At 46.7% G+C, this 24,505-nt stretch overlaps 2 protein-coding genes across 8 annotated transcripts in view; both read right to left on the minus strand.

Moving 5' to 3' along the window:
• Positions 1 to 813: 813 nt before the first annotated feature.
• Positions 814 to 3,095, minus strand: Nkx3-2 (NK3 homeobox 2). The gene is made up of 2 exons (XM_055624346.1): positions 2,630 to 3,095; positions 814 to 1,349 (listed from the first exon to the last, which is right to left on the minus strand). The coding sequence occupies exons 1-2, from the start codon at positions 3,093 to 3,095 to the stop codon at positions 814 to 816; spliced, it is 1,002 nt and encodes a 333-aa protein (XP_055480321.1).
• A 17,735-nt stretch (positions 3,096 to 20,830) lies between these two features.
• The window catches only part of Bod1l1 (biorientation of chromosomes in cell division 1 like 1), a 58,323-nt gene continuing 54,648 nt past the window's right edge, over positions 20,831 to 24,505 (minus strand). For 6 of the 7 annotated variants that reach the window (XM_055623842.1, XM_055623841.1, XM_055623839.1 and 3 more), the window contains one exon: positions 20,831 to 22,225. In XM_055623842.1, the coding sequence (XP_055479817.1) occupies positions 22,108 to 22,225 (118 nt within the window). In that variant the 3' untranslated portion in view covers positions 20,831 to 22,107. The remainder of the gene's footprint in view (positions 22,226 to 24,505) is intronic. The other variant, XR_008722007.1, reaches the window with a different exon arrangement.

The following is a 24,505-nucleotide window of genomic DNA, read 5'->3' on the forward strand; positions in this document are numbered from 1 at the left end:
TGAATACAAACAACCGAAAAGTGCTACAAGTCTCAACCTTCTTGAAAAAAAAAAAAAAAAAAAAAAAAAGAAAGAAACAAAGACAGGTTTTTGAAAGGGGGCTTTGACGATGACGGGCCCTCTTTACGAGTCTCCCAGGCACTTTCCCTTTGGGTGTGGCCCTGAATTTGTAGAAAGGGAAAGTGTAGGGAATCCCTGGTCTGCACTTCACTGAAAGGCTCCCATTCTTACATTCAGCATCCAGGAGCGTGCCCCGCGAGGGCTGGAGTGGGAGGTCACCAAAAATCAAACCCTTGGAGGTTCATTTCAACTCCTGACCTGGAACTGAAAGGGGTCTGCACTCCTTTGTCACATACGTAATTTCCAAACATTAAAGATACGCAGATACAGATCGGTAGCATGGATACCATGAACTAGTGTGACCCAGCGCCGGACGCGCCCGGCCGACCCGAGATTCTGAGGATTCAGGCTCCAGGGCCTCCAGGAGTCCTCCCGGCTCTGGGCGAACACCATCCCCCAGGCAGACAGAATCCAATCCCGACGTCGTCGCTGCGGGAAGAAACAGCGTCCCGAGGCTTGCAAGGCAGAGAGGTGGCGGGCGTGCAGAGCGCCCGGGGTCACGGGGCTCGTCTGTTCAAATCAGGATAAGGCGCCCTCTCGGGGCAGGCTCGGTCCCGCCGCCCCGTTCCCCCGGATGGGGGAGTCCCCGCGGGATTCCGTTCTCCACCTGCTCCGCTCCCCAGCTGGGCAGAGCCGGGCTCTGCAGCCGTGCGCGGCGGTGCAGGGGGCGCTGGCCGCCTGGCCCGGAGCGGGTCACTGAGTCCCCGCGGCGGCCGCGCACGTGGACAGCGCCCAGCCGGGGAGGCAGTAGTACGGGTAGTAGTAGGAGGGCTGCAGCGGCAGGAGAGAAGGTGGCCTCAGCACCTCCCCCGGCAGGTACTGTCTCTGGTCGTCACGCACCAGCACCTTCACGGCCACCTTCTTGGCGGCGGGCGCCGAGGCGAGCAGGTCGGCGGCCATCTGCCGGCGTTTGGTTTTGTAGCGGCGGTTCTGAAACCAGATCTTCACCTGCGTCTCGGTGAGCTTGAGCGACGCTGCCAGGTCGGCTCGCTCGGGCCCGGACAGGTAGCGCTGGTGGTTAAAACGACGCTCCAGCTCGAAGACCTGGGCGTGCGAGAAGGCGGCCCGGGAGCGCTTCTTCCGCGGCTTGGGGGCTGCGGGCTCCTCGTCCTCCTCCAAGCCGCCCGCCTGCCCGCCGCCGGCCCCGCCGCCCGCCGCGCCGCACAGCCCGGGCACGTGCGCGCCCCCGGGACTACCGCGTTCTTCCTCGGCTCGTGGGCTGTGGTCGCCTGCGGAATTCCGGTAGGGACAAAAAGCAAGAACCTGTCAGCCTGGCGGAGGTGAAGATGGGTCTCGATTGCCGTGGTGTCTGGGGAAGACTGGGAAGGGAAACCCGCTTTGAGCCTACCGAAAGGGGAGGTGAGGCTCCACCCGGTTCTGGGTCAGAACTCTGTCCCCACGGCTTCCCAAACCAGTATCTCTTTTGGTGCGCGACAAAGCGGTAGGGGAGCATTTCCGGACCCCAGATTCCCTGCAGTAATGGCTGTGCATATCCACAAACTTTGTTTTTGGTTCTCAGCCCTAAGTCCTGGCTTTCTACATTGCATTTCTGTTTCTCAGCTCCAGGCCATGCACCTCTGCACACTCACACATACTCAACCGTTGGCTACATGAAAGAGGAAGTGGGGGGGGGAGCGCAGATCTTGAGGTCAGAGGTATGTGGAGTCTTCCATCCCAAGAGTCCAGAACTGCCGTCAGGAATATGGCAACAACAGGCAGCAGCAAGGCCGGGGGTACTCTTGCCTCCCTCTTCTTTGCAAGAAAATAAAGGGATGCCCGGGGTGGGGGTAAAGGTTTGAACACCCTTCCCCAGCCTCTTCTGGGCTCCCTTGCAACACTCCAGCGGAGAGGTCACTGCTCTGGCCTGCTTTGAGCCTCTGCGAGGCCTACAGCAGGGTGTACCCACTAGAAGCCAGCTGATGGGCTTTCAGACCAAGAAATACGCCCGCGAGTGGGTTAAGAGGCTTGACTCTTGAGTGCCTCCCGGATGACCTGGACCACACTTCCCCACCATCTTCCTCCTTCAGGTAACTGCTAGTTTTGTTTCTAGCTCCTAGGTTTCCAGCCAAAGGCTGCTCTGTCAGCCCTAAGGTAAAAGGGGATTTAAGCAATCCCTTTCCTAAGCCTCCCTACTCCCTCGCGGTGACACGGCCTGTAGCTCTTAGCAGGACTGGATCAGGAGAAAGCTGTGTGATCTATCTTACAGGCCTCTGGTCCCCCTTTCCTAAGCTTGGAGATTTCAAAAGAACACAGCCAAGGCAGTGCAGATGAACTCAAAGCTTTTGGCGCAGGGTGCAGGACACATGGCAGGAGGGTGCCCGATTCTAAGAAGCTCCTTTGACTTAAGGCTTGGGGCAGGACGCGCCAACGTGCAGAGCTTGACCCTAACTAAGCCGGGCAGGGGCACCCCGTTCCCACAGGAGGCCCACCCAGCCTCGGAGTGCTTGACCTCTTAAACGTCTCCTCTCAGCCCAGCCCCCTTTCCCTAAGAAACCCCGCCGCCGCAGACCTGAGACGCTGGCTGACATCTCGCTGTCGCTGCGCACCGGGGCTTCCTCCTCCAAGTCCTTGGCGGCGTGCATCTGGCAGATCGGCGGGTCCAGGCCCAGGGTCATCCTGGAGCGGCCGGTTCCGCTGGCCCCCGGAACGTCGGCGCAGCGCCTCCTGCCCTCGTTCTCCTCGCTCAGCGCTGAGTCCGAGTCCCAGCCTCCGGCGCCCTCCGCGGTCTGCCCCACCACCGTTCTGGGCAGGGCGGGAGACGCCAGCAGAGAGTCCTCGGCGGCTCCCAGAGCGCCCGCGTCGGGCTCCCCGAAGAGCCGCCAGCAGCAGACGGCGGGCGCCGCGGCCACCGCCGCTTCTGTGCCCCCCGGTGCCCGGCGCCCCTCGGGCGCAGGCAGCCCGCCGCGCTCCTCCTTCTTGTTGAGGATCGCCTGGATGGAGAAGGGCGTCAAGGCGCTGGCGCTGCGCACAGCCATCTACCCCGCGGATCGGAGCCGGCGGCCGGCTGGGCAGCTGGGTCGCGGGGGCAGCTTCGAGCCCCGGCCGGCGGGGAGCTCCGGGCGAGCGCAGCGCGAGCGAGAGGGGTACGCCAGGCCCCCGCAGCCCGCTCCGGCGCAGCTCGGCAGCCCCCGCCCCCCCACACTCAGTCCCCGAATCCGCGCCGACCCTCACCCCAGCCTCACGGGCCCTCCTCTCCAGGATCCCCCTCTCCCCCTCCGGAATCTAGCTCCAGAATCTGTCCTCTCGCAGACGGGCCCTTTGGCTCTTCGCCCTTGGCCGTCCGGGGCCGCCCGGGGTCTGTGCCTTCGAGGAGGGCCGGCCAGAGCAGTCCAGGGTCCTCCCGGCGCTCGCCGTCGCCTCCGGAGCGCCGCGGGGCGCGCGGCCGGCCGAGTCCCTTTTTCTGTGCGCCTCTGTGTTCCCCGCCTGCAGGGCTTCGCTCCCGGCAGGGCAGGTCCTCCCTCTTCCCCTCCGGGCTGGCTCTTCCGGAGCCTACCCCCCTCGGAGCCCGCGGTGACAGCTGAGACCCCGAGAACCGGAGAAGAGCGGGACACCTTTTTACGCTCCGCCTGGGTTTTCGCTGTTTCTTCTCTTCCCTTCCTCTGCGCTCCGCTGTGAACCCCCTCCGGTCGGAGTGTCGTTCCCCGCCGCTGAGTGACAGCGTCAGTCCACGCCCCTTCCCTGGCTGTCCTGGGCTCTCCCCGCAGTGGATTGGCTGCCTCCAACCGGGGGCCGTTGACTTTGAGAGACAACTACCCAAGTTGAGTAGCTCTAGGCATGGTCTGAATTAACCCCTTCTTTCCTAAGGCTGGTTCTCGGAGCATCCTTCGGCCGTAAGGAGAGACACCCAACCCGAAACCTCACCGAGTAACGTACTCCAGCGCTTTTGTGGGACACCAGTAAGAATCCCAGGCTAGATCTTGGGCGAAAACTCAACGGAAAGTGTCTCCAAATGTGGCGTGCAGTTTCTGCTCCCTAGGAAGGAGCCTAGAGTCCGGGAACAAGATTAATCGTCTTCTCTGCCCACTCCGAAAGTTCCGTAGCTGTTTCTACGCTCACGCTCTTTACCGAAATGATCTGATAATTAAAATCACTCTACTAAATATTTTCCTTCCTTTACACTTGATTAGGCTGGATATCTGTAGATGAATTTAAAAGTTAGGTTGAAAAATAGTAATTAAGCTACAAGCGAGGTAAGGAATTGGAAGGCACCTGAGAAGAGTTTTTGGAGCTGGCTGTTCTCCCTGGACAGCCAACGCAGAATTTAATTACATTTGTTTGACGTTTTATATCAGGAAGAAAAAACAAAAACAAAAGCATTTAATTTGTTCTTTAAATGTTCTGTTTCTTGTGAGTTGAGTAAATAGATTAAGTTGCAAAGCGTCTATCTGGGACCTACACAATACAGAGATCCAGAACTGATAATATTTAACGCTCTTAAAAAATAAGAAGCACTTTGTTTTACTCACTAGAAGGAAGTCAATACAGAATACAAATATTGCACTCATGTCAAAACACGTTGCCTATTTTCACAATTTTTTAAATGAAACGTTTCTTCAAGTGGCATATCTCATTGTTCCACAGACTTTACCAGAGGCTTAACAACATCCAAAATAGAAATCCGAACCACTGAACACATTTAAATAATTGTGATTGTGATTTAGTGAGCTGAGGGTGTCGCTTCTCTGGTGTCATTAAAAGAGGGGATGCCTCCCAGGGCTGCTGCTTCGGTTTGGTTCCGCACTGTGGGGGAGAAATCGTTGGCTCGTCAACGTCGTCCGCGCCTCTGGGGAGGAAGACCAGAAGCTTGTAGACTTCAGGGATGCAGTTGCCTACTTCCCTGCGCTGTGAAGGTGGGGCAGGGCACCTCGGGGCCGAGGGGTGGTGCTCTCCTGAAGAGGGTACAGCTCTTTATAGCCCTTCACAATTGTGTAAGTTTTGAGGGGAAAATTTTTTTTTTGTTGTTAGTATCTGGCAAGTGTAACGGCCAAAGGGACCCAACACAATGTTTATGGGGCTTCAGAATGAAGCTTCCCACTCCTTCAGAGTGTTCGGGCTTTATTGGAAATCGATTTCCTTTTCTCTCCACTCCACGCTGGGGTGTTGAGAATGTATAGAGCTAGTTTTCTTTAGGGACCAGCGGAGGACAAGGAGCTTAGGTTGTCAGAGAAATGAGGTTAGTCAGGAGTAGACTATGTGTGTGCTGGCCTGTGGACGTAGGACTCCCTGGGGACAGGAACCAGTGAGTTCCGGACTTACTGACGGGCGAGAATATCTACGGGTTGAATGACTGAGCTATAGAGTTAAATTTGGGGGTCTATATACTTATTTGAAGTAATGATCACTATTTAGATTACAGAAATAACCGTTTTGTTTTTTGTTTTGTTTTGTTTTTAAGAATCTCAAACCACAAATGGCCACAGAGGTAGGTGGCAGACGTTTTGGAAGCATGGAAAGCCGTGGTTTGGTGATTTTTAGAAGTTTTCAGCGTTGACTGTTTTGTTTTTTCTTTCCCCTAGGAGAATAACGAAATGGTGAAGTGGTTTCAATCCACGTCTCCAGGAGGCACCGAGCGATGGACTTAGGCAGAGGTTAGCAGATCGGAAGGTCTAGTGAGTGACAGCTAGGGGGAAGGCCAGGAGGAGGAGCGGGTGTGGAAGGAGATAAACACCCGGCTATGAACAGAGGAAGACCCTAAAAAGAGTAAGAGTCGGGAAAAGGGTGAAAAGGCTTTGGGGACTACGGCCGTTTGCACTGAAGTACCTTGAGAACATTGCAAGGCAAGGCCAGCTCAAGAGGTCAGGGCCGGCAGGGAGAGGAGGTCTGGAGACACGCACGCTAGCGCAGGCACACCGGGGCCCCCCTTCCGGGACAACGAGGGTGATTGCCTCCAGGACAAGAAGCTAGCTAGCTTCGAAAGCTCCCGTGGTTGCCCGCGGCTGTGGCTCCTGGCCTGTCGCTGGCGTTGCTCCCCGGCCTGGCCGGAAGGGTTGGGGGCCGTTATTTGTGTGACAAGATCTGCCTGCATCCTGCGCCTGTCTCCGTCGCCGCGCCCCCTCCTCGCCCCCAGGTTCCACACTTTCACAGATGCACCCTCCGTCTCCTCCCTCTCCATCTGTTCTTCCTTCAGCCGCCTTCTCTCCAGGATCTCCGCGGGAGTCCAGTACCTCTTCTGCAGAGTGGTTCCCTCGCGCCCCCTACGTGCGGGAGTGGGGGCTCGTCGGTAGCCTGGGCCTGGTGTGCTGATTGTCGGAGAGGGACGACCCAGTGGAGATGAGAAACCTACGGGGGCTGGGAGGGGAGAACCTACAGCTTCAGGTCCTTCCTGGCAAGCTTCTGCGCACAGGCACGCACTTCTGGGGTTCTCAAGCTGGAGAGGCCATCTTCCCCAAAGGTCACGCTGCAACGCTTGGGTGTCAACTGTACCTCTCTTGACCTGGAGAGCGGAGTTGCCTTCTCTGTCCGAAGTGTGGGGGTGCCGGGCACAGGCGGAGCTCGGCCCTACCCCTGCAGACCACTGGACCCACATTCGGCGCTGTGACCTGGACAGAGTGAAGACACTTGCTGTCTTCATTCCTTTAAGTCAAGGTTTTCCGCTGGGGGGAGCGAAGAAGATGATGCGTTTGCTGGCGGTGAATGGACGCTTCGGGGAATGACGGTCCTCAGCTGCAGACACCCCGGGGGTCCTCCAAGTAGCCACAGTAGGGCAGGGGTCAAGCCAGCATACCCCCGGAGGTGTGATGAGAGGAAAATCATTCCTGCTTTACACAGACAGCAGTTTCAAGGCCGGTGGTGGGTGGCTAAATCAGCATTCAAATCTGTCTGTAATACCAGTCAAACCGATTTCCCACCCTAGCTTGTTCTTCTCATTAACCTTCGTGTTTATCCTCCTTTTCCTTACTTGTTTCTGATTAATTATTCTTTCTAAATATATATATATATATATATATCTTCTCTGAACCTGGGAAAAATCAAAGAAAGCACGCAAACCTAATAATGTCTTCTGTTTTGTACATTTGACAACGCCGCGAGCGCTCTCAGGCCTGTGACTTGAAACCAAACCTAGTAAAGAGAGAACTGCTTTTATTACTTTTTTAAATAATTAACGAACTATGATTACTACGAAACGACAGCCAGGTGGTAGAAAACCACTGGGCTCAGAGAGAAAATGGTGTTCTCAAGTCTGAAATGCAAAGAAATGACCCCACGGAAAACACTTTCCCTTGGAGCTTAGCTTTCCAGCACGTGTGAAAAAGAAACCAGAGTACAGGCAGAACAGTGGAGGACGGGCGCCACCTAGTGAGCACTCTTCCTGGAAGTCCGACATACCCACGGGACAGGTACCGACTTTAGGAGAGCCCCACGGCGGGGGGGGGGGGGGGGGGGGGGGGGATGGTCCGTTTGTTCCCAGTTATATATTTCTTCGGTCTCTCTTTGTCCAGTAGTGGACATATTCTATTTTAAAGCGATGCTGGACACGTCAACTTCCTTTCCCCTATGAATGTTCAGTTCAGTAGTGGGCACGAGGAAGAGGTTGGGACAGAATGAGAGAAGGTGCAGGCCTAGTGCTGGGAGCTTTCAAGCATGGCTCTCCCCCTGATGACGACGGTACATAAACCTGAGCATTTGTTTGGCACAATAGAAAAACTCTTGAAAATATTTTCTTTTCTTTTAAGACAGAGTGTCAAGTGCCCCAGGCTGTCACTCATCAGTCTTAATAACTTTATCATCTTGCAAAAACTGAAATTCTGTCTACATTAGACACTAACATGCCCCTCCTCCTTTCCCCATCTCCTGCCAGACATCTTTCTCTTTTCTCCACAAATTTGATAATGTAGACCAGGCTGTCCTGGAACTCACTCAAGTATGTCTCTGCCTCTCCTCCATTCTTACTCAAACTACCACAGTGATATTTGTAAGCTATGGCTGGTAAAGGGCAAATGGGTGGGGTCATTTCTGGAGGATGTTGGGCTAGAAGAAGGATTTGGGGAACTATCAGTTGAAGGGAGAATCGGAGGCTTAAATTCTTCATGAAAGTTGTCTCTTCATGATAATAAAAAAAGGATGCTTAAATCAAAAGGGTGGATTTTAAAAAGCAGTATGCCCTTACTTTACCCGTCATATAACTATTTTTATATTTTTTACCACTTCTGTGCATCCATCTATTATCATGATTAATTTAATAACTTTATTTAAATGGTTTATTTTTAACTCAAAAAGTTTTACCCCCAAAACTTTTGTATAAGTAATGTATAGGCACTATTAATATATCTATACATATATAAGTTAAACACTAGTAACTTCTTTACATGTAAAATCCTCCCTTACACACACACACACACACACACACACACACACACAGTAGGATGAGGGTGTCTCCCATGCTGAGGACATATTAACAGTCCTACAGAGTTGTCACATCCTACCAGAATCAAACTAAGACTTTCTGGCATAGTCAGAAACACTAAAATGGAATTGACGGAATGGAAATGCCTATGTAATTTTATGGAGACATATGTCAGAACAAGTCCAACTCTGTGTGTGTCTGTGTGTGTGATGGACAACATCTCAGACACTCACTGTGCTGGTTAATCTTAGTTGTCAGCTTGACTAGGTTTAAAAATCACACAGGAGAAAGGGAGAAACCCTCAGATAGATTTAAGTGAAGAGGGAACGCCCACCAGCACCCAACCAGCAAGTGTCATGGACTGACTAACGAGGAAAGAGCGAAAGCGTGAAAGAAAGCACACCTTCACTTCTGCCTGTGATTACGATGTGACATATTCACACTCCTTACCCTGTCATGTTTACCGTGTCTTCCAACTGTAAGCTATACACGCAATGAATCCTTCCTTCCTTACGTTACTTTGTAACTAACACACTACTCTATTGCTCAATGGTGGGATGGATAAATTGAGCGTGATGTTTGAGGCACTCATAGATTAGGATATCATACAGCAGTGAGATGAACCATCTCCAGTCACATGCAAACATACAGATGAGTCCCATACACTCAACTGCTTCCCATAAGCCACTACCACATGCCTAGGGCTGAGTGGATCTGGCTCATGGCTCTTAGCAAATGTTTATTGGATGAATGGTCTCATTTTACCCTCAACACAGCCCTTTGAGGTCAGCAGGGCAGGAATCAGGTTTCTTTTTACAGATGAGGAACTTGAGACGTAGAGAAGCCACATGATTTGTTCCAGGTCACCCGGAACGTGGGCGCTCATCAGGATGCCTGTGACAGAGCCTGTCTAGTAAAATGTGTGCTAGCTCAACATCACTCCAAGTCAACCAATTCTTCCCTCGGCCTTTTTAGCACAAATAACATATTTCAGGTTCTTTTGTTGTTGTTAAATCATCTTCTGAGATCTAACTTGGAGATGTTTATTTCCATGATGGGACATTTTGGACTAGGTTCTACAAGGGAAAAGGCTAGGGCTGTGCCTTAAAAGAGTGAGGCTTAAGGTAGGGAGAAAGCTCATCCGGGAGATTTATGGCAAGGAATTACAGAGAGCACTGTCATTTGGTCTGAGTAAGTGTGGCTAGAAACAGGAAGGGGAAAACAGGATCCTGTGGTAGAACAAGGCTTAATGGAATGTCAGAGGAACAGATGGGTTGGAGCTGTCCTGGGAACTGTCAAAGGAAGCAGTTGGAAGAGGCTTTGGAAGAATCCCTCTGACATGCAGGTGAACCGGGATGCTGACACACACTTCCTGTAAATGCAAAATGGGTTGTTAGTGAGGTATGGAAAAGGCATCTCTGCAAGCTGTCTCTGGAAAAAGTCTGCACCAGGTCAGAAAAGATAGGGGCCCAGGTATGGAGGGCAGGCAAAGCTTCTTAGATGTGGCTTTCACTGAAGGAAGAGAGGTGCTTTTAAAAAACAACATGAAATCATAACTTATAGCATTTAAACTCCAATAGTGCTTGCTGGGGAAAGAATTTTCCAAAGGGCCAGAAGGCAGCTTTTTGGAGTTGGTTCTCTCCTTCCACTGTGAGCGCTATGGCCTGAACTTGGATCACCAGGCTTGCACAGTGAGCACTTTTTCCCTGTGGAGCCATCTCCAGGGCCTTGAAGTTTAAATATCTAGGAAGGTGAGCTAGATGTCAAACCAGAACGTGGCTTGTTCTAATCCTTGTTCTCATCTCTGAAATCATCCTTCAGTCTTTTCCTACGTTCCATATTCTGCCTTGTGGTGTGAGGCCTAGGCCTCTAAAAGCCACCTTCCCCTTTGCCAGTGGGCTTCCCATACGTTCTGTCTAGAGAGGATTGTTAAATTGGCTTCCCCAGAGAGACAGAGCCAGTCAGATATATAAAGAGGCTAAAGCTGGCACTTAATGTATGCTTATGAGGAGGATGTGAAACAAACTGTTGGTGCAGAACTTGCTCCGTCAGCAGCCTTCTCAGCACAAGCCCAAAGGCCGCCAGTGAGCAAGAAGGCTGATCAGGTAGCTCTCACTGAAGGCCTGAGAACTTTGTGGGAGGCTGATTGAGTCCTAGAGCCAAAATGCCAGAGAGCTAAGGGCAGGAGGGGAAGAGGCTATTTCAGCTCGTGGGAACAGATAAAAAACTTCCTTTTCCTTTTTTTTTTTTCTTCTACTTAACTTCTACTAACTGGATGGTGTCTAACCACTAGGAGAGCAGGTATTTTCTGCGTAGTCCACTCAAATTACACACTAATCTCTTCACAGACCTAGGCAAAACTAATGCTTCACCACGTTTCTAGAAACTGCTACATATAGTGAAGATGATATTTAAATACCGAAACTTCCCTGTTGTGCACATCATTTTAATCCACACTTAGTGTGTATAAGTATTTATATATATTAATAATACTTAAATATTGATAATATACAAATATGATGCAACTATTCCAACCATCAAAGTGAACTAATCATGGAACCCAGAAAAGGAGATAGAGTCTTGGGGTGATGTTTACTTTTTCTTGATACCTCATGACATATACATACTCATGTGTGTGTTTGTGCATTTTTTCAGAGGGTAAACAGAGAAGTTCTAAGTAGTCTGGGCCAGTCATCCCAGACAACACACTATTCCTTTAGTCTGTTACTAGGTGAGGATGAGGATCCCTAGGTTGCCTTGACTCCAGCTCAGTGCAAGTTCAATGGATTTCCTATATGAATTCTTCTAGAATTCCTCTTGAGCTAGGACATACTGGCCATCAAAGCATAAAGCCATAGGAGCTGGAATCAAAACTTCTACTAATGGGTCATTAGGGGGAAAGCTCAGTGACACCTCTTCTAGAGATCACCAAAAAAGGATGAAGAAGAAGAAGAAGGAGAAGGAGGAGAAGGAGGAAGAAGAAGAGGAAGAAAAGGAAGAAGAAGGAAAAGAGGAGGAGAAGCAGCAGAGGTGGATAATGGTTGCAGGGCTTCCAAAATCCCAAGCACTTATGCTGTTAATGGAGCCTGCCAAAGCCTCCACCTAGCATTCTTATCTACCAAGATGCTTCTGAAACTACAGAATCTGCTGAATCATATGCCACCAGAGGCACAGACATTTGCACAGCCACAGGGATCTATTTTGGAGCCTTCCTTTTGTTCTGGGTCCCACTCAGAGCCAGCATCTTAGGTCACTTGTAGTTGGAGCAGATGAAAATGGTACAATACTCCAAAATCCAAACAGGCCTGCCAACCATTATGTCTCTTTCTTGGTTTTCTTGAAGATGCAACAATTTATCCTCTACATTACAAGAAATATCTTCACACATCTACACTACAGGATCCTAGAAATTTCACTGAGTGAGAAAAACCCTGCATATTCCCTAGCTTCTGATATAACAAAACCTTACCAATAAATCCAAAATAATCATCACTTCTCATCCCTAGGCCTCAGTGCCATAATGTAATTTATAATAGAACAGTGGACTATCTTGTGGAAGAGAAAGGTAACCAAGATTTGAGCAAATCAAATAGTGCATAGAGATGGAAAGTTAGTATACTATTATGACCCTGTATTCCTAGCACCAACAGATGGAAGCAAACTGCATTGGGTAGGTCTTGTGGATAGGGATGACAAAAAGGTTTATTGTTCAGGTCAAAGGCTGCATAAGAGGTGCCAGGAGGAGTGCTAATGTACTGGAGCAGTGAAGTACATCTGGTGTTGTAGCAGGTCCCCAGACCCGAGTAGGCCCTCAGACACTATGAGGGCCTATACACCATTCTGACCTTAGAACTCAGAACATAGGCCCCAACACCTGCCAAAGTGAGTACACTTAGCCATAGTTGTAGGATTCAGAAAAATCCCTAAATGTACTTACTAACCTTCCTTTTGGGCTTCTGTCGTTTTACTTCTTGTTTGCTTGTTTTTTGTTTGTCAAGACAGTGTTTCTCTCTGTGTAGCCCTCACTGTCCTGGAACTTGATCTGTAGACCAGGCTGGCCTCCATTTCACAGAGATCTGTCTGCCTCTGCCTCCCAAGTGCTGGGATTAAAGGCATGCACCACCACACCTGGTCTATTGTTTTACTTCCTGCTAACCGAACTGTGTCAAACAGGATGCTTGTGTGTGTGTGTGTGTGTGTGTGTGTGTGTGTATAAAAGAAAAATAACCGTGAGTCCTGGGGCTGTGATTTGGGCATGTCCCCCTGCAGCCGCTGGCACCTGGCAATACAGACTTTTCTATTCAGCTTTTAGTGTCCGTGGGTGTTCTATGGGGGACTATCTTGCAACAGAATAGCACCTGAAATGGAATTACCCCTTGACTAAGCTTAGGATAATCCATTGTTATTCTCCAGTCCCCATCTGTCTTGCATATGGCAAGTTGGATATCTGAAGGAAGATGTTAGGAGAATCTCCTATCTTTTGAGACCTGAAATGCCCCTTGGTTTGCTGCTGTTTACTTTCCCCCTAGTTACAGGAAGCTCTGCTGCTTCCCATTTGGAGCTCATCATAATGGCACCGACTCCGCAGGTCATGTGATAATAGTTAATATTTTTCTTTTTTTTTTCTGTGATTGTTAACATTTACTGCTAACTTGACAGGCTCCAGAGTCACTGGACAAGGCTGTAGGAGGTCATGTAGATTAGATTAACTGAAGTCGGAAGACCCGCTGGAACATGACGGTTCCACTGCATTGGCTGCAGTGCAGGACTTACAACAAAGGAGAAAGTGAGCCCAGGACCAGCATCCGCAACCCTTGGCTCTTGACTGCAGATGCAATGAGATGGGCTGCTTCAAGCTCCTGCTCCTGTGCCTTCCGTGATGGACTGCACCCTCAAACTGTGAGCCAGAATCAACCCTTCTGTCCTTAACTGGAGTTCGTCAGGTATTTTGTTGCAACAATGAAAAAAGTAAATTATCCAGGTTGTTAGTATTCCTTCACTGCTAAGCATGTATGTTTCAATTATGCATTCTGAAATTAAGGAAACTGAACCAAATGAGCTGAGGGCACCGTGAGTCAGACTGGAGCGAATACCTCAGGTATTACCTGGCTCCTGATTGGTGAGACATGCTGGACTGTAGGTCTCCTGGAATCAGTGTCAGCTCAGAGACACATCCAGTAATTTCCTAATGGTCTAACTGTACCCCTTCCTATGATGAACACTTATCCAACAAAAGGCTGTAGGCCTCTCTGGGAAAGAAGTGGGAGAAAGATTAACAGTGTATTTTTTTCAGTGATATTCTGGAATCTTTAGTATAAACCCAGATTTCCCTTCATTCAAGGGACTATACATTGATAAAGTGCTCAAATCTTGGAATCTCCTAATTGTTTAATTTGGCCCTTCCCACCATAATAGACCTTTTTCTCTGTAGCTCAGGGAACCAATATAGAGGCTTTGCTATACACCGTGTTTGTTCTGGAGCTGGAAATGTGACCATTGGGTGTCTTTCTTAAGAGTGCTATTGAAGGTGTGTTCATTTACCCTGAAAGCTTTCTGCTTGTACAGATCTGCTAAGAAGTTAGTAGGCTAACTATCTCAGAATGTCATGATTTGTAATGGAAGTTTTAGTTTCTACATGTTATGTAAGTATGCTTTTGTTTTAATCCCGTGTGTGGGATCTTAGTTGGGTTACAGTTTGTCCATACCTGTTAATTGCCACGTGTGGGGCATGCTGGCAATTTGGAGCAGATGGAAAGAAAGCTTTGGGGGTGCAGTGGTATGGAGGAGACTGCTAGCCGCACCTGCAGTTGACAGAGACTGGTATAAAACCCTGAAAGAACCCCTTGACCCTAAATAGCCAGGAAAAGTAAAGTGATCTGGAGACCCTCTCCCCACTAACTGTTTCTCTCTCCTACTTACGGTTAGGGTTTTGGTGGAAGGGAGTTAGAGGCCTAAACACCCCAACTACAGTAGTTTTTGTTTGTTTTAAAGGCCACTACAGCTGGCTTTATGCTATAATGATTGACCAGGTGACAGTATAAATCTACACGGGCCAGACCATTTGATTGCTGATTTGCCTCTGCTGTCTATAACAGTGAATCACTTCCCTTTTGCTATTGTTTTGAGTACTGCCGCATGTCATCTGGGCATCAAATTATACTTACTGCATTTTAATTTTTCCAGTTGAATCCCTATGGCACAAGTTGTTCACTACAGACAAGAGGAAGCACAGTCTTTAGCAATGCCCGGGCTCCCCAACCAATTACTCCTCAATGGGCTGGTGAAAGGAGCACAGTCCTGACCTTCCTGCTCTAGATAGGTAGGTATTGTGATGATAGCCCAGTCTTTCATGATTCTTGTGGTGGGCCATCCTTTGATCTGTATTGTAGTCAGTTAAACAGATGAGTAAGTGAAGGAACAAAGCTGTTAGTTTGTTTCCTAACTCTCCAACTTAGAAGAGTGCATTCAGAATCTGCCCTGAGTAGGTCCACACAGTTGTACTATGCCTGAAGTAGCTTTGCATTTTTTCTATTATTATTCTACACCATTAACATTCATTTCCATACGTTTCCCTGGATTTCTGATTGCATAAATTAGAAAACTCAAGTAGATTGTGTGTGTGTGAGTAATGTAATCTAGTAATAGGTTCAGAAGCAAAGATGGAGATAGGAGTGGATCCCAAAAAGACCCCAAGTTGTCTTTCTTAGCAACTGCCACAATAGAGGATATTCTGTTTCTTTAAGCCCTGCAGTCAGTGTCCTCAGATAGAGGGGAGCGGTCCTATGCCATGATGGGAGAGGACGTGTCTGCTTTAGAGTTTACTTCCGAAAGGAAAACTCTTTAAAAGTGGAAACAAGATATCCACAGTCTCATCTGGTCCTCTCATGTACGCCCATCACGACTTAGAGGACCCCCTTTCTTTTCCAGCCACCAAGTCTGATTCATTGCTACTCAAAAGGGAAAAAGGGAAACACAGAACAAGAGGCAGAGGCAGGAAAAAAAATTACTCTGGTAGTCCAGCAAAATTGAGAAGATGGTAGTCTAACAAACATATTAACTCAATACAAAGTTTTAAAAAACATTTATTTTTATGTGTATCGAGTATTTCCCTGCATGTTCATAAATAACTATGTGCATGCCTGGTGCCTGCTGACATCAGAAGGGGATATTGGATCGCCTAGAATTGGAGTTATAGATAGTTATGAACTACTACATGGGTGCTATGATCTGAACCCAGGTCTTCTACAGGAACAAGAGTTTTTAACTACTGAGCAGTCCCAATAGAACCCCAGTGTAAAGTTTAAGCAAAGGTGAAGAGAGGGCACAAGGTTAGGGGCTGTTGGAGAGTAGAATTTCCAAGTATCACTGGTGCTCTGGAACGGGTTGATGTAAAACCTGATGGTTGGCATCCACATATCCCAAGGCTACAGTGCTTCTCAAAATGCTTATCCCCATCTTTATGTCATCAGTGTACATAGAGAAAAGAGAGATTAGAGGACCTTTGAGTACATCTATATTGCATGATCAGTTCTGGACCAATATTTGTGTCTGTGCAAAATGGAGTGAGGACAAGCTGACCCAAAGCTTAAGGATGCAAAATGTCAGAGACAACATGAGGGCAGACATGTCAAGTTTTTTGGTTCTCTTTAGTATCGGTCAGATATCCTATTACCCCAGCCCTGTGGTAAGCAGTTGGAAGCATCCCTGGGACTTCCTGCTATGAAGCATCATTACAACTTTAGTGGAAGATCCTGTCTCAAAGAAATAAGACAAGAGAGTGACAGAGCGGGCCACCTGACATCCTCCTCTGACCTTACACATGGGTACATTTGTACACACAACACATACACACATAAATGTAAAAAAAAAAAAAATCTTAGAAACATCTCAGGTCACTTATGTGGATGTCAGGTTAAGAAACAATTATCTTCAGCAATCCTTTTCTTTAATTATGTAGCCAGTGAGAGGTACTAGGAACACCCAGTCAACGTCTTTGTTCCTCTAGAAGTGCCCCAAAGTGTCACATATACTTACCAAACTGTTTATTTCCTAAGTAGTGGATTAGAAGAAAGAAATGTAAAAGTCATTAGAAGCAAAATGCTGTCACGTAAGTGTACCCTGCCAAATGTAAATAAACCTGTGAGGTTACAAAGTACAGAATCTTATGTGTGAGACTGGTTATACCTGTTGGTATATATATATTGGTTAAACAGACAGATATAAATATAGACAAATAGATACGAGACAGGATATTTATTAGAGAACTGTCTTACACAATTATAGGCTCCCATAAAGAGGCTCTGTAGGCTGAAGACCTTGAATTTCGGAAAGTATGTCTCAGTGCATGTCTGAGGCCTGGGAAGCAGGAAAGCCCAAAGTTTAAGAACCTGGTCTGGGGGCGGCTAGCATAAGCTCTGTGGTCTAGGGTTGAAAGACAGGGGCAGGAGAGGAAAGGTGTATGACATCCAATGTAGTTCTCAGCGTGCCTAGAAATATTGTTTCTGAGGGGGTGCAGTGAAGAAACTGTTAACATGACTGCTCCATTATTAGGGGGAAGGTTTTCACTGTAAGAGAGAGGAAATATCCAAAGGCATCTTGAGTACAGAGCAGAGAAAGAGAAAGCAGACTGAACATGGCCAGGGCTAAGGAAGCAGGAGGATGGAAGAGAACAGTATAGACAGGTAGAGAGCAAAAGTAAGAGAAAAAACAGAGAGATAGAGAGAGGAAAAAAGGGAGAAAAGCTAGAGATTGAGGGACAGAATAAGGTGGACAAATCACATGAATTATAAGGAGGACAAGTAGCTGGGGGAAGGAAAGGGCCTAGATGCTGGTGTGAAGTTTAAAAGGTGCAACAGGTACTTGAGAGAGCCTGGAGGCCAGTGTGGGCTTTGATATGCTGATATCATATATGTACATGCCAATAGAAAATCAAGGACCATTTCACAAGTTCCCGAGGTATACTGGGTTTTTAATCTAATCATTAAAAAAACTTCTATAGTCCAGCTTGAGCTCATTTTTGGGTATGTGGACAGTTTGAGACCCAAGTTTAAACAAATTATATTAGGACACTAGTGAGTTTGGAAAGCCCTACCCTGAAGAACGTACACACACACACACACACACACACACACACACACACACTCACTCATACTCATTTTTTAACTGGGGAATAATCTAAAGACTAACATACTGGCTAGTTTTATGTCAACTGTTTCACAAGCTAGAGTCAGCGGGTGGGGGTGAGCCTCAACTGAGAAACTGCTTTCATTAGATCTGCTGTGAGGCATTTTCTTAATTAGTGACCAGTGGGGGGAGGACCCAGACCACTGTGGATGGTGGCACCTCTGGGCTGGTGGTCTGAGGTTCTAAGAAAGCAGGCTGAGTGAACTAGCCATGACGAGAAAGCAAGTCAACAGCACCCCTCCATGGGTGCTGTATCAGCTTCTGCTTCTAGGTTCCTGCCCTGACTTTCTTCAATGATCATCAGCAATATGGAAGTGAAGGCCAAATAAACCCTTTCCTCTCCAACCTGATTTCCCCCCAACCACAAGACAGGGTTTCTCTGTGAAGCTTGACTGTCTCTTTGTACAGCAGGCTGGCCTTGAAATCACACAGATCCACTTGTCTCTACCTCCCTGAGTGCTGGGATTAAAAGCACATGCTCCAACTTAATTTTTGATCATGGTGTTTCACTGCAATAGAAATCCTGAGAAAACTAGTAGCAGGTGAATGGCTCAGAACACATTATATATTTTAACCAGATACCTAACCACATATGTGATAACCACATTATGTGATACCACATATAAGGATGTATGCATGTGAAGTGAGGCTATAACATCTGGCTTTGAATACTGTTGGGAGTGACTGTCTTCTTTGCTTGATCTCTACTTTTTTTAAAAATACAATCCAGACATGGCCTGATGGTATTATTACTTAACTGTTGACATTTTATAACATTTGTTTTTAAAAAAGTCCAAGCACACTGCAAGAGGATGAAAGGAAATATTACAGTCCACTGTGGGCACTAGTTGGGTGAGATGGAGAAGCCCCAAGCATGACAGAGATGATCTCGTTGCCAGACCACGCATCCCAATTCTTGAAGTTGTAAAATTTGGATCGTGGTAATCCTCCATAAAGGCTGCTGTGGAACTCTGGCTTGAAGGTTTTCAAGGTGATACACAATATTGATTCCATAGATGTTGTTAGGCTCTGTGCATGTTGGGGAAGAATGCTGCGTTAACCAGATCCCCCTTTAGATTTTTTTTTTAAGATTTATTTTTAGTTATGTGTGTCTGTATGGGTATGTGTACATAAGTGAGTGCCTGTGGAGGCCAGAGGTGTCGGAGTTCCCTGGAGCTCGAGTTACATGTGGCTGGGAGCTACCTGACATGGGCAATGAAAAGCAAATCCTGCTCCTCTGCCAAAGCCATAGTCACTCTTGACCACTGAACCCTCGAGTCCCTGTCATAGTAAAACAGGATCTCTTTAGGTAGGCCTGGCTGTCCTGGAATTCCCTATGTAATCAGGCTGGCCTAGAATTCATAGATTTGCTGCCTCTGCCTCTGAGTGCTAGGATTAAAGCCGTGTGCCACTATATCTGGCTTCATGATGTCTTACTATTTGTTAATGTGCACATGAAATGTCTGAGTGGAGTACGGTGCAAGTGTATCTCCTAGAACTAGTGTTTTATGTTATTTTTTTCTGTTTCCTTAAGCAGGTTTCTAAAAAGCTGATGTGACAAAAATGGCACCTATCTCATCTTCCCAGCTCAGAGTCAAAAAGGCTCTTTTCTCTAGATCCAACTTTGCTTGAAACATTTAAAACCTGGACTTCATAGTTGGTCGGTTGTCCTTTCCTTTTGTGTGTTCTGCAGATGTACCTCTGAGCAGCAGCTGTGGCTAGCCGCTGCTACTCCTGAAGCCCTGGGCTCATGAGGCACCCCTGATGTATGTACAGCACAGGCCCGGACAGTCTGCTTCCCAGAGCAGCAGTCTTGGTGGAAGACGGTTGTTGCAGCACTTCCTTATCCTGGGTCTGTAGTGTAGGTTTAAAGATGACTGAGTAGTGATTTTTAGAAAAGGTGACATCTGCTTATTTACTCCTTGGATCTCAAGTGAGTTCGGTTTCCTTCTTTTGCAAAGAAGCCTGGAGGACTGCTCTGCTCCAGTTGGTCCTGAGGGCAGGGTGCCTCTGCAGAAAGCTTAGCATCTCCCTCATACAGGCTAAGGAAACAACTTTCTGGACAAGAGTTTGGAGACAACTATGGTTTCCAATTTGCATCAAGTCAGTGTGAGAGAGCACGTTAGCAGAGTGGTGACACCTGCAGACCATTCCTACTTAGGGGTAACTATTACAATGGTCTAGTATTTAGGAAGTCTGGACTGTGGGAGCTAAGTTGGAGAATCTGAGGCCAGAAAAAGAGATGGAGAATATCCGCAGTTTACAAGTCAAGAGCAAGCAGGTGTGCTCTGTGGGCCATAGCACCCTGGCATCTTCAGTCATGAGGTACTGCATTAATTTTGACCAATCATGAATCTGTGATGGATAAACCGATGGATAACTAAGGCAGTGGGTGGTGGCAATGTCAAGCCCAAAAAATGACAGCTGGAGACAATCTGTGTTTCATAGTGGGTCAGAAAAAGAAAGCCATAGGCATTTTGAGTCGAATATTCTTTTGTTTGTTTGTTTATGAGTATTTTGCTTACATTTACAGATGCATCATGAACATTCTTGGTGCTCGAGGAGGACAGACAAGGCATCAGATCCCCTGGAACTGGAGCTATGGAAGGTGGTGACGGGACTTGAGTCTTCTCAAAGAGCAACAAGTGGTCTTAACTGTGGATACAGCTCTCCATCCCCTGAGCCAGGTGATCCTTACGATTCTGGGACTACGACATGAACTAGGAAGTCTTATGCTCTGAGCTCCTCCACTCTGCTAAATATGATCAGCATCAAATCATGACCATAAACTGCTTTCTCAAACCTGCAATACCTCCTTCCCACAGGGTCATTTCTCTTATCAACCTGGGCGTCAGAAGCATTGGACAATACTAAGATGTAGCTGACCACCCCGCCAGAACACAGTGGATGTGGTTCTACTGCTGGCTCCACATTTCCTAGGAGGCAGCTTTTCTTCACAGATCCATTTCAGTCTCTATGGGGTCATGTCCACTGCAGGTGTCTCTCTAAGTTAGTGAGTAATGGTTTCACAACAAAATTGTGTTCAGGTGTGCCCTGCTAATGAAGTGATCACCTTAAGCCTGCTACTCTAGGAAAGAGGATTGTTGAAATCCAGCCTTGCTTCTGACTGCAGTTGGCTTCTAAAACATGGGGAAAAAAAAATTCTTGTCACTCAAGTTTTAGGGAAACATTTTATAATTTATATATAAAATTTCAGTAAGAAACAATGTAAAATGACAAGAATATCCACCTTACAATAAGAGTCAAAACAATAAAATAAAACCAAATTTTAAAAAAGACAAAAAAAATTCATAACCCCTAACAATGAAAAACCCACACACAATGAATGTAAATTTTAATTATAAAACGAGAGTATGAACAGAGCATTTAAAATGACCTTAATCATTTGGCAACTCATCATATCATTGCAAGAAACAGATCCAATCTTAAGAAAACATTTCTTTGTGAAAAAACTTAAGTTGGATAATTTGTTCATTATGGGGGTTAAAACATGTTTAAAAAAGAACCTGGCTATAAAACCAGTTTCTATCCTGAAATAATTGTATAAAACAACATGACATCCTGAAGCTGGATAGCTTGGAGCAATGAAGTCTTCAAGCATTTCTCTTCACTGAGACAGAGAGTATGGAGATGGTGGCAGAGGCTTGGGAACAGCACAGAAAATGAACCACAGAGGGTGCTGCCTGCAGGTGAAGGACGCGACTTTACCTGAACCAGAGTCACTTACGTTAATGGTGCTGGAGGTAAAGCCACAGGGGCAAGGGTAATTGAAAAACAAGTTACATTCTTAAAGAACAGTCATGACCGTGGACGGAAAGCAGCAGAATCCGTTCTTCATCTAAACTACTTTACTTGGATGCATGCGTGAATTTCTGTTTCCTGCCAGGCCATATGCAGATAGTTACAGGGCAGGCAGAGTCCTAGAACTCTTCTACTAATGACTGCATAGCATTTAAAACCCTCTTTTTATTAAAAAGAATAATAAAATAAAATAAACAGATATATAGTAAAGTTCACAGATAAGATTTCTCTGTAAAATAAATAAAGTGTTCATTGATTAGCATCATACATTGAGTAAAATACAGCCTATTTTTACATGTTTATATACTATACACAGATCCCCATGGGGCAGCCTGGTGTTTGATGGGCTGGAAGGATTGCATTAGTGATGTGTCACATTGGGAAACCCCAATTTCCACTGTTAAAATATACAACTACTTTGCTGAGTTCAGATACAAAGTAAACTTATCTTTCTTTATCTGATGTGAATGTACATAATACCATCTCTGAACAATGGTTTATAAAGCGGTTTAAAACATAATAGGAACAAGCTCAAACCTAGAACTTACAGCACATGCAGATCCTTTTCTTGTTTTTTAAAAAGAAAAAGCCCATGGGTGAGGCTTGTCCCTTTCTCTCCAGAGCCAGGGCGTTGAGCATTACCGTTTCGTCTTTTTCAGAGGCATTTCGTCCACTCTCTGCTGGCCTCTTGTTCGAGCACCAGGAGGGCTGACTTCTCTCTTGCGCTTGACAGAAGGAGAGAGCTGTGTCTTTGATCTGCATTGAGCAAAAGCCAAGGTAGTAAGTTAAAATCAGTTGCTTCAAATAACTTGGGAGTCTTTAAAACACTACCCCAAGGGAAAACCCCGGAGTATTTCCTACTTGAAATGGCTCGAACAGTCTGGTTCTTCACCAGCAACCTTGAACACAGTATAGGTGGAGCTTTGGAGGAGGAGCACAGAAGCCTGCGCTCTGTTCCAGCCCTGCCACCCTGAGGTGCTGACCTCGGTTTTGTCAGCATCCTTCTCTATACCCCTGTTCTACCAATACTTACACAGTTCCCTCTTGAAACAACTAGCAAGAATACAGCAGGACTGCAACCTAGCATTTGACAGAGTCAAAACCATGCTTCAGAGGAGTATTAGAGAAGGCAGCTGGCACAGTAGGAAAAGGTTTAGAGGAGCACGGTAACTGATCACAATCCTGTCACCATCCTCAGACATACAGAGCTCTTGTTGACTCTCTGAAACTTCTATGGCAGTGGGTCTCACCCTTCCTAATGCTGCGAGACCCTTTAATATAGTTCCTCATGTTGTGGTGGCCCCCAACCAGAAAATTATTTCATTGCTGCTTCATGACTGTAATTGTGCTCTTGTTATAATTATAATGTAAATATGTGGTATGCAGGATATCTGAGATATGACCCCCAAAGGGGTCACAAACCCACAGGCTGAGAAGCACTATTCTAGGACAAAGGACAAATCAAACCACAGTACATGTGTTTACACAACCAGCTCTCTACTTTCAGCACTCTGTACTGCAATGCTCTGTAAACACTGCTTTGCTCAAACAAATGCTGTCATCTATCTCCATTTTTTTAAGATTTATTTATTTATTTATTTATTTATTTATTCATTTATTTATTTATTTATTTATACAGTATTCTACCTGCATGTGTGCCTGCAGGCCAGAAGAGGGCACCAGATCTCATTACAGATGGTTGTAAGCCACCAAGTGGTTGACTGGAAATAGAACTCAGGATCTTTGGAAGAACAGCCAGTGCTCTTAATCTCCGAGCCGTCTCTCCAGCCCCCTTTCTCCATGTTTTGACAAATGATTTTCTTCTTTTTTTCCCCTTTTTGAGATGAAGTATCGTGTATCCTAGGCAAGCCTTGAACTCCCTATGTAGCAGGGGAAGACTCTGAACTTCTGATCTTCTACCTCTTGAGCAATATAATTACATGCATGCACCATCATGTCCATCTATGCTGGGAATCCAACCCAGGACTTCATGCCTTCTAGGTAAGCACTCAATTAACCGAGCCAAGTGCCTAATTCTTTCTTTTTAAAAATCATCCTACCTAAGCCATCTGACCAAATGCCACTGTTTCCATACTAACGAAGTTTTACTAGTGAGCATTCTGTTTGCTACAGTAGTTTGAATATGAGCAGCAGCTGTATTGCAAAACATATAACTGTGGGTTGCTATCAAAAGTTTGAAAGTCTTATACACATGTGTTTTTATCATTAGAAAAGGCATACCTCTGGGCAGCTGCTAAGATTATTCATGTTATCTAGCTATATGTCTATACTTCTGCTTGTCATATGGTATGCATACAGCAAACGTTTTATTGATGAACTAAAGAATTGAAAAACTAAAGCTGCAGGATAGAGAGAAATGCAATGTTTTGCTGCAAAGACATGCTTATTGTTCTAAAAGCAAAAGCAAACACTCTCAGTTGAATAGTGTTGCAGATTATATGGTCTTACAGGTTACCTCTGAATGAGCTGAGAATAGCTAAGAGATGTTTGTTAATAAGCTTTTCCAAGTTATGTCATGGGAAGCCACTGGCAACACAGGGAACACCAATTTACTGCAGCGCTGCTATGCAACAGGAGCCAGTGTTGTGCTGTGAGCTGTTAGCATGGAGCAGAATCTTGAGTCAGGCTCCTCTCCTCTTGTGGGAGATTGGTAGGCTGATCAGGCCCTTTCCTTAAACCCAGAAGCCTGCTGGGAGTGCAGACTCACAGGCCCAACTCTTAACAGTCACAATTGGTACCTCTAACATGTAATTCTTCTTCACATTCAATTCTGAGAAACATGTATCCAGACTGTCCTGAAACTCTGACACTCACACAGAAAATAAGGAATATTTCCTGTCGCCCAATGAGGATGGAATGAGAGAATTTTCTTCCTTTCTAAGACTGGTAGATAGGAATACACATACCTATTACAAATGTGCTATGAGCCTCAAACACTGTAAGAGAGTGCAAAAACAATCTTTTGTGGAATCATCTTTTGTTTATGAATGTTACCATATACAAAGAGCAAGACAA

Source organism: Psammomys obesus, unplaced genomic scaffold, assembly GCF_907164565.1.
Source record: "Psammomys obesus unplaced genomic scaffold, mPsaObe1.curated_primary_1811, whole genome shotgun sequence".
Classification (NCBI taxonomy): domain Eukaryota; kingdom Metazoa; phylum Chordata; class Mammalia; order Rodentia; family Muridae; genus Psammomys; species Psammomys obesus.

What these genes read in the sequence shown, in the direction of transcription:
- Nkx3-2 (XM_055624346.1), bottom strand. Translation starts at nt 3,095, where the DNA reads ATGGCTGTGCGCAGCGCCAGCGCCTTGACGCCCTTCTCCATCCAGGCG. An exon ending in GATGTCAGCCAGCGTCTCAG is followed by an intron (nt 1,350 to 2,629) that starts GTCTGCGGCGGC and finishes GGAATTCCGCAG; the next exon opens with GCGACCACAGCCCACGAGCC.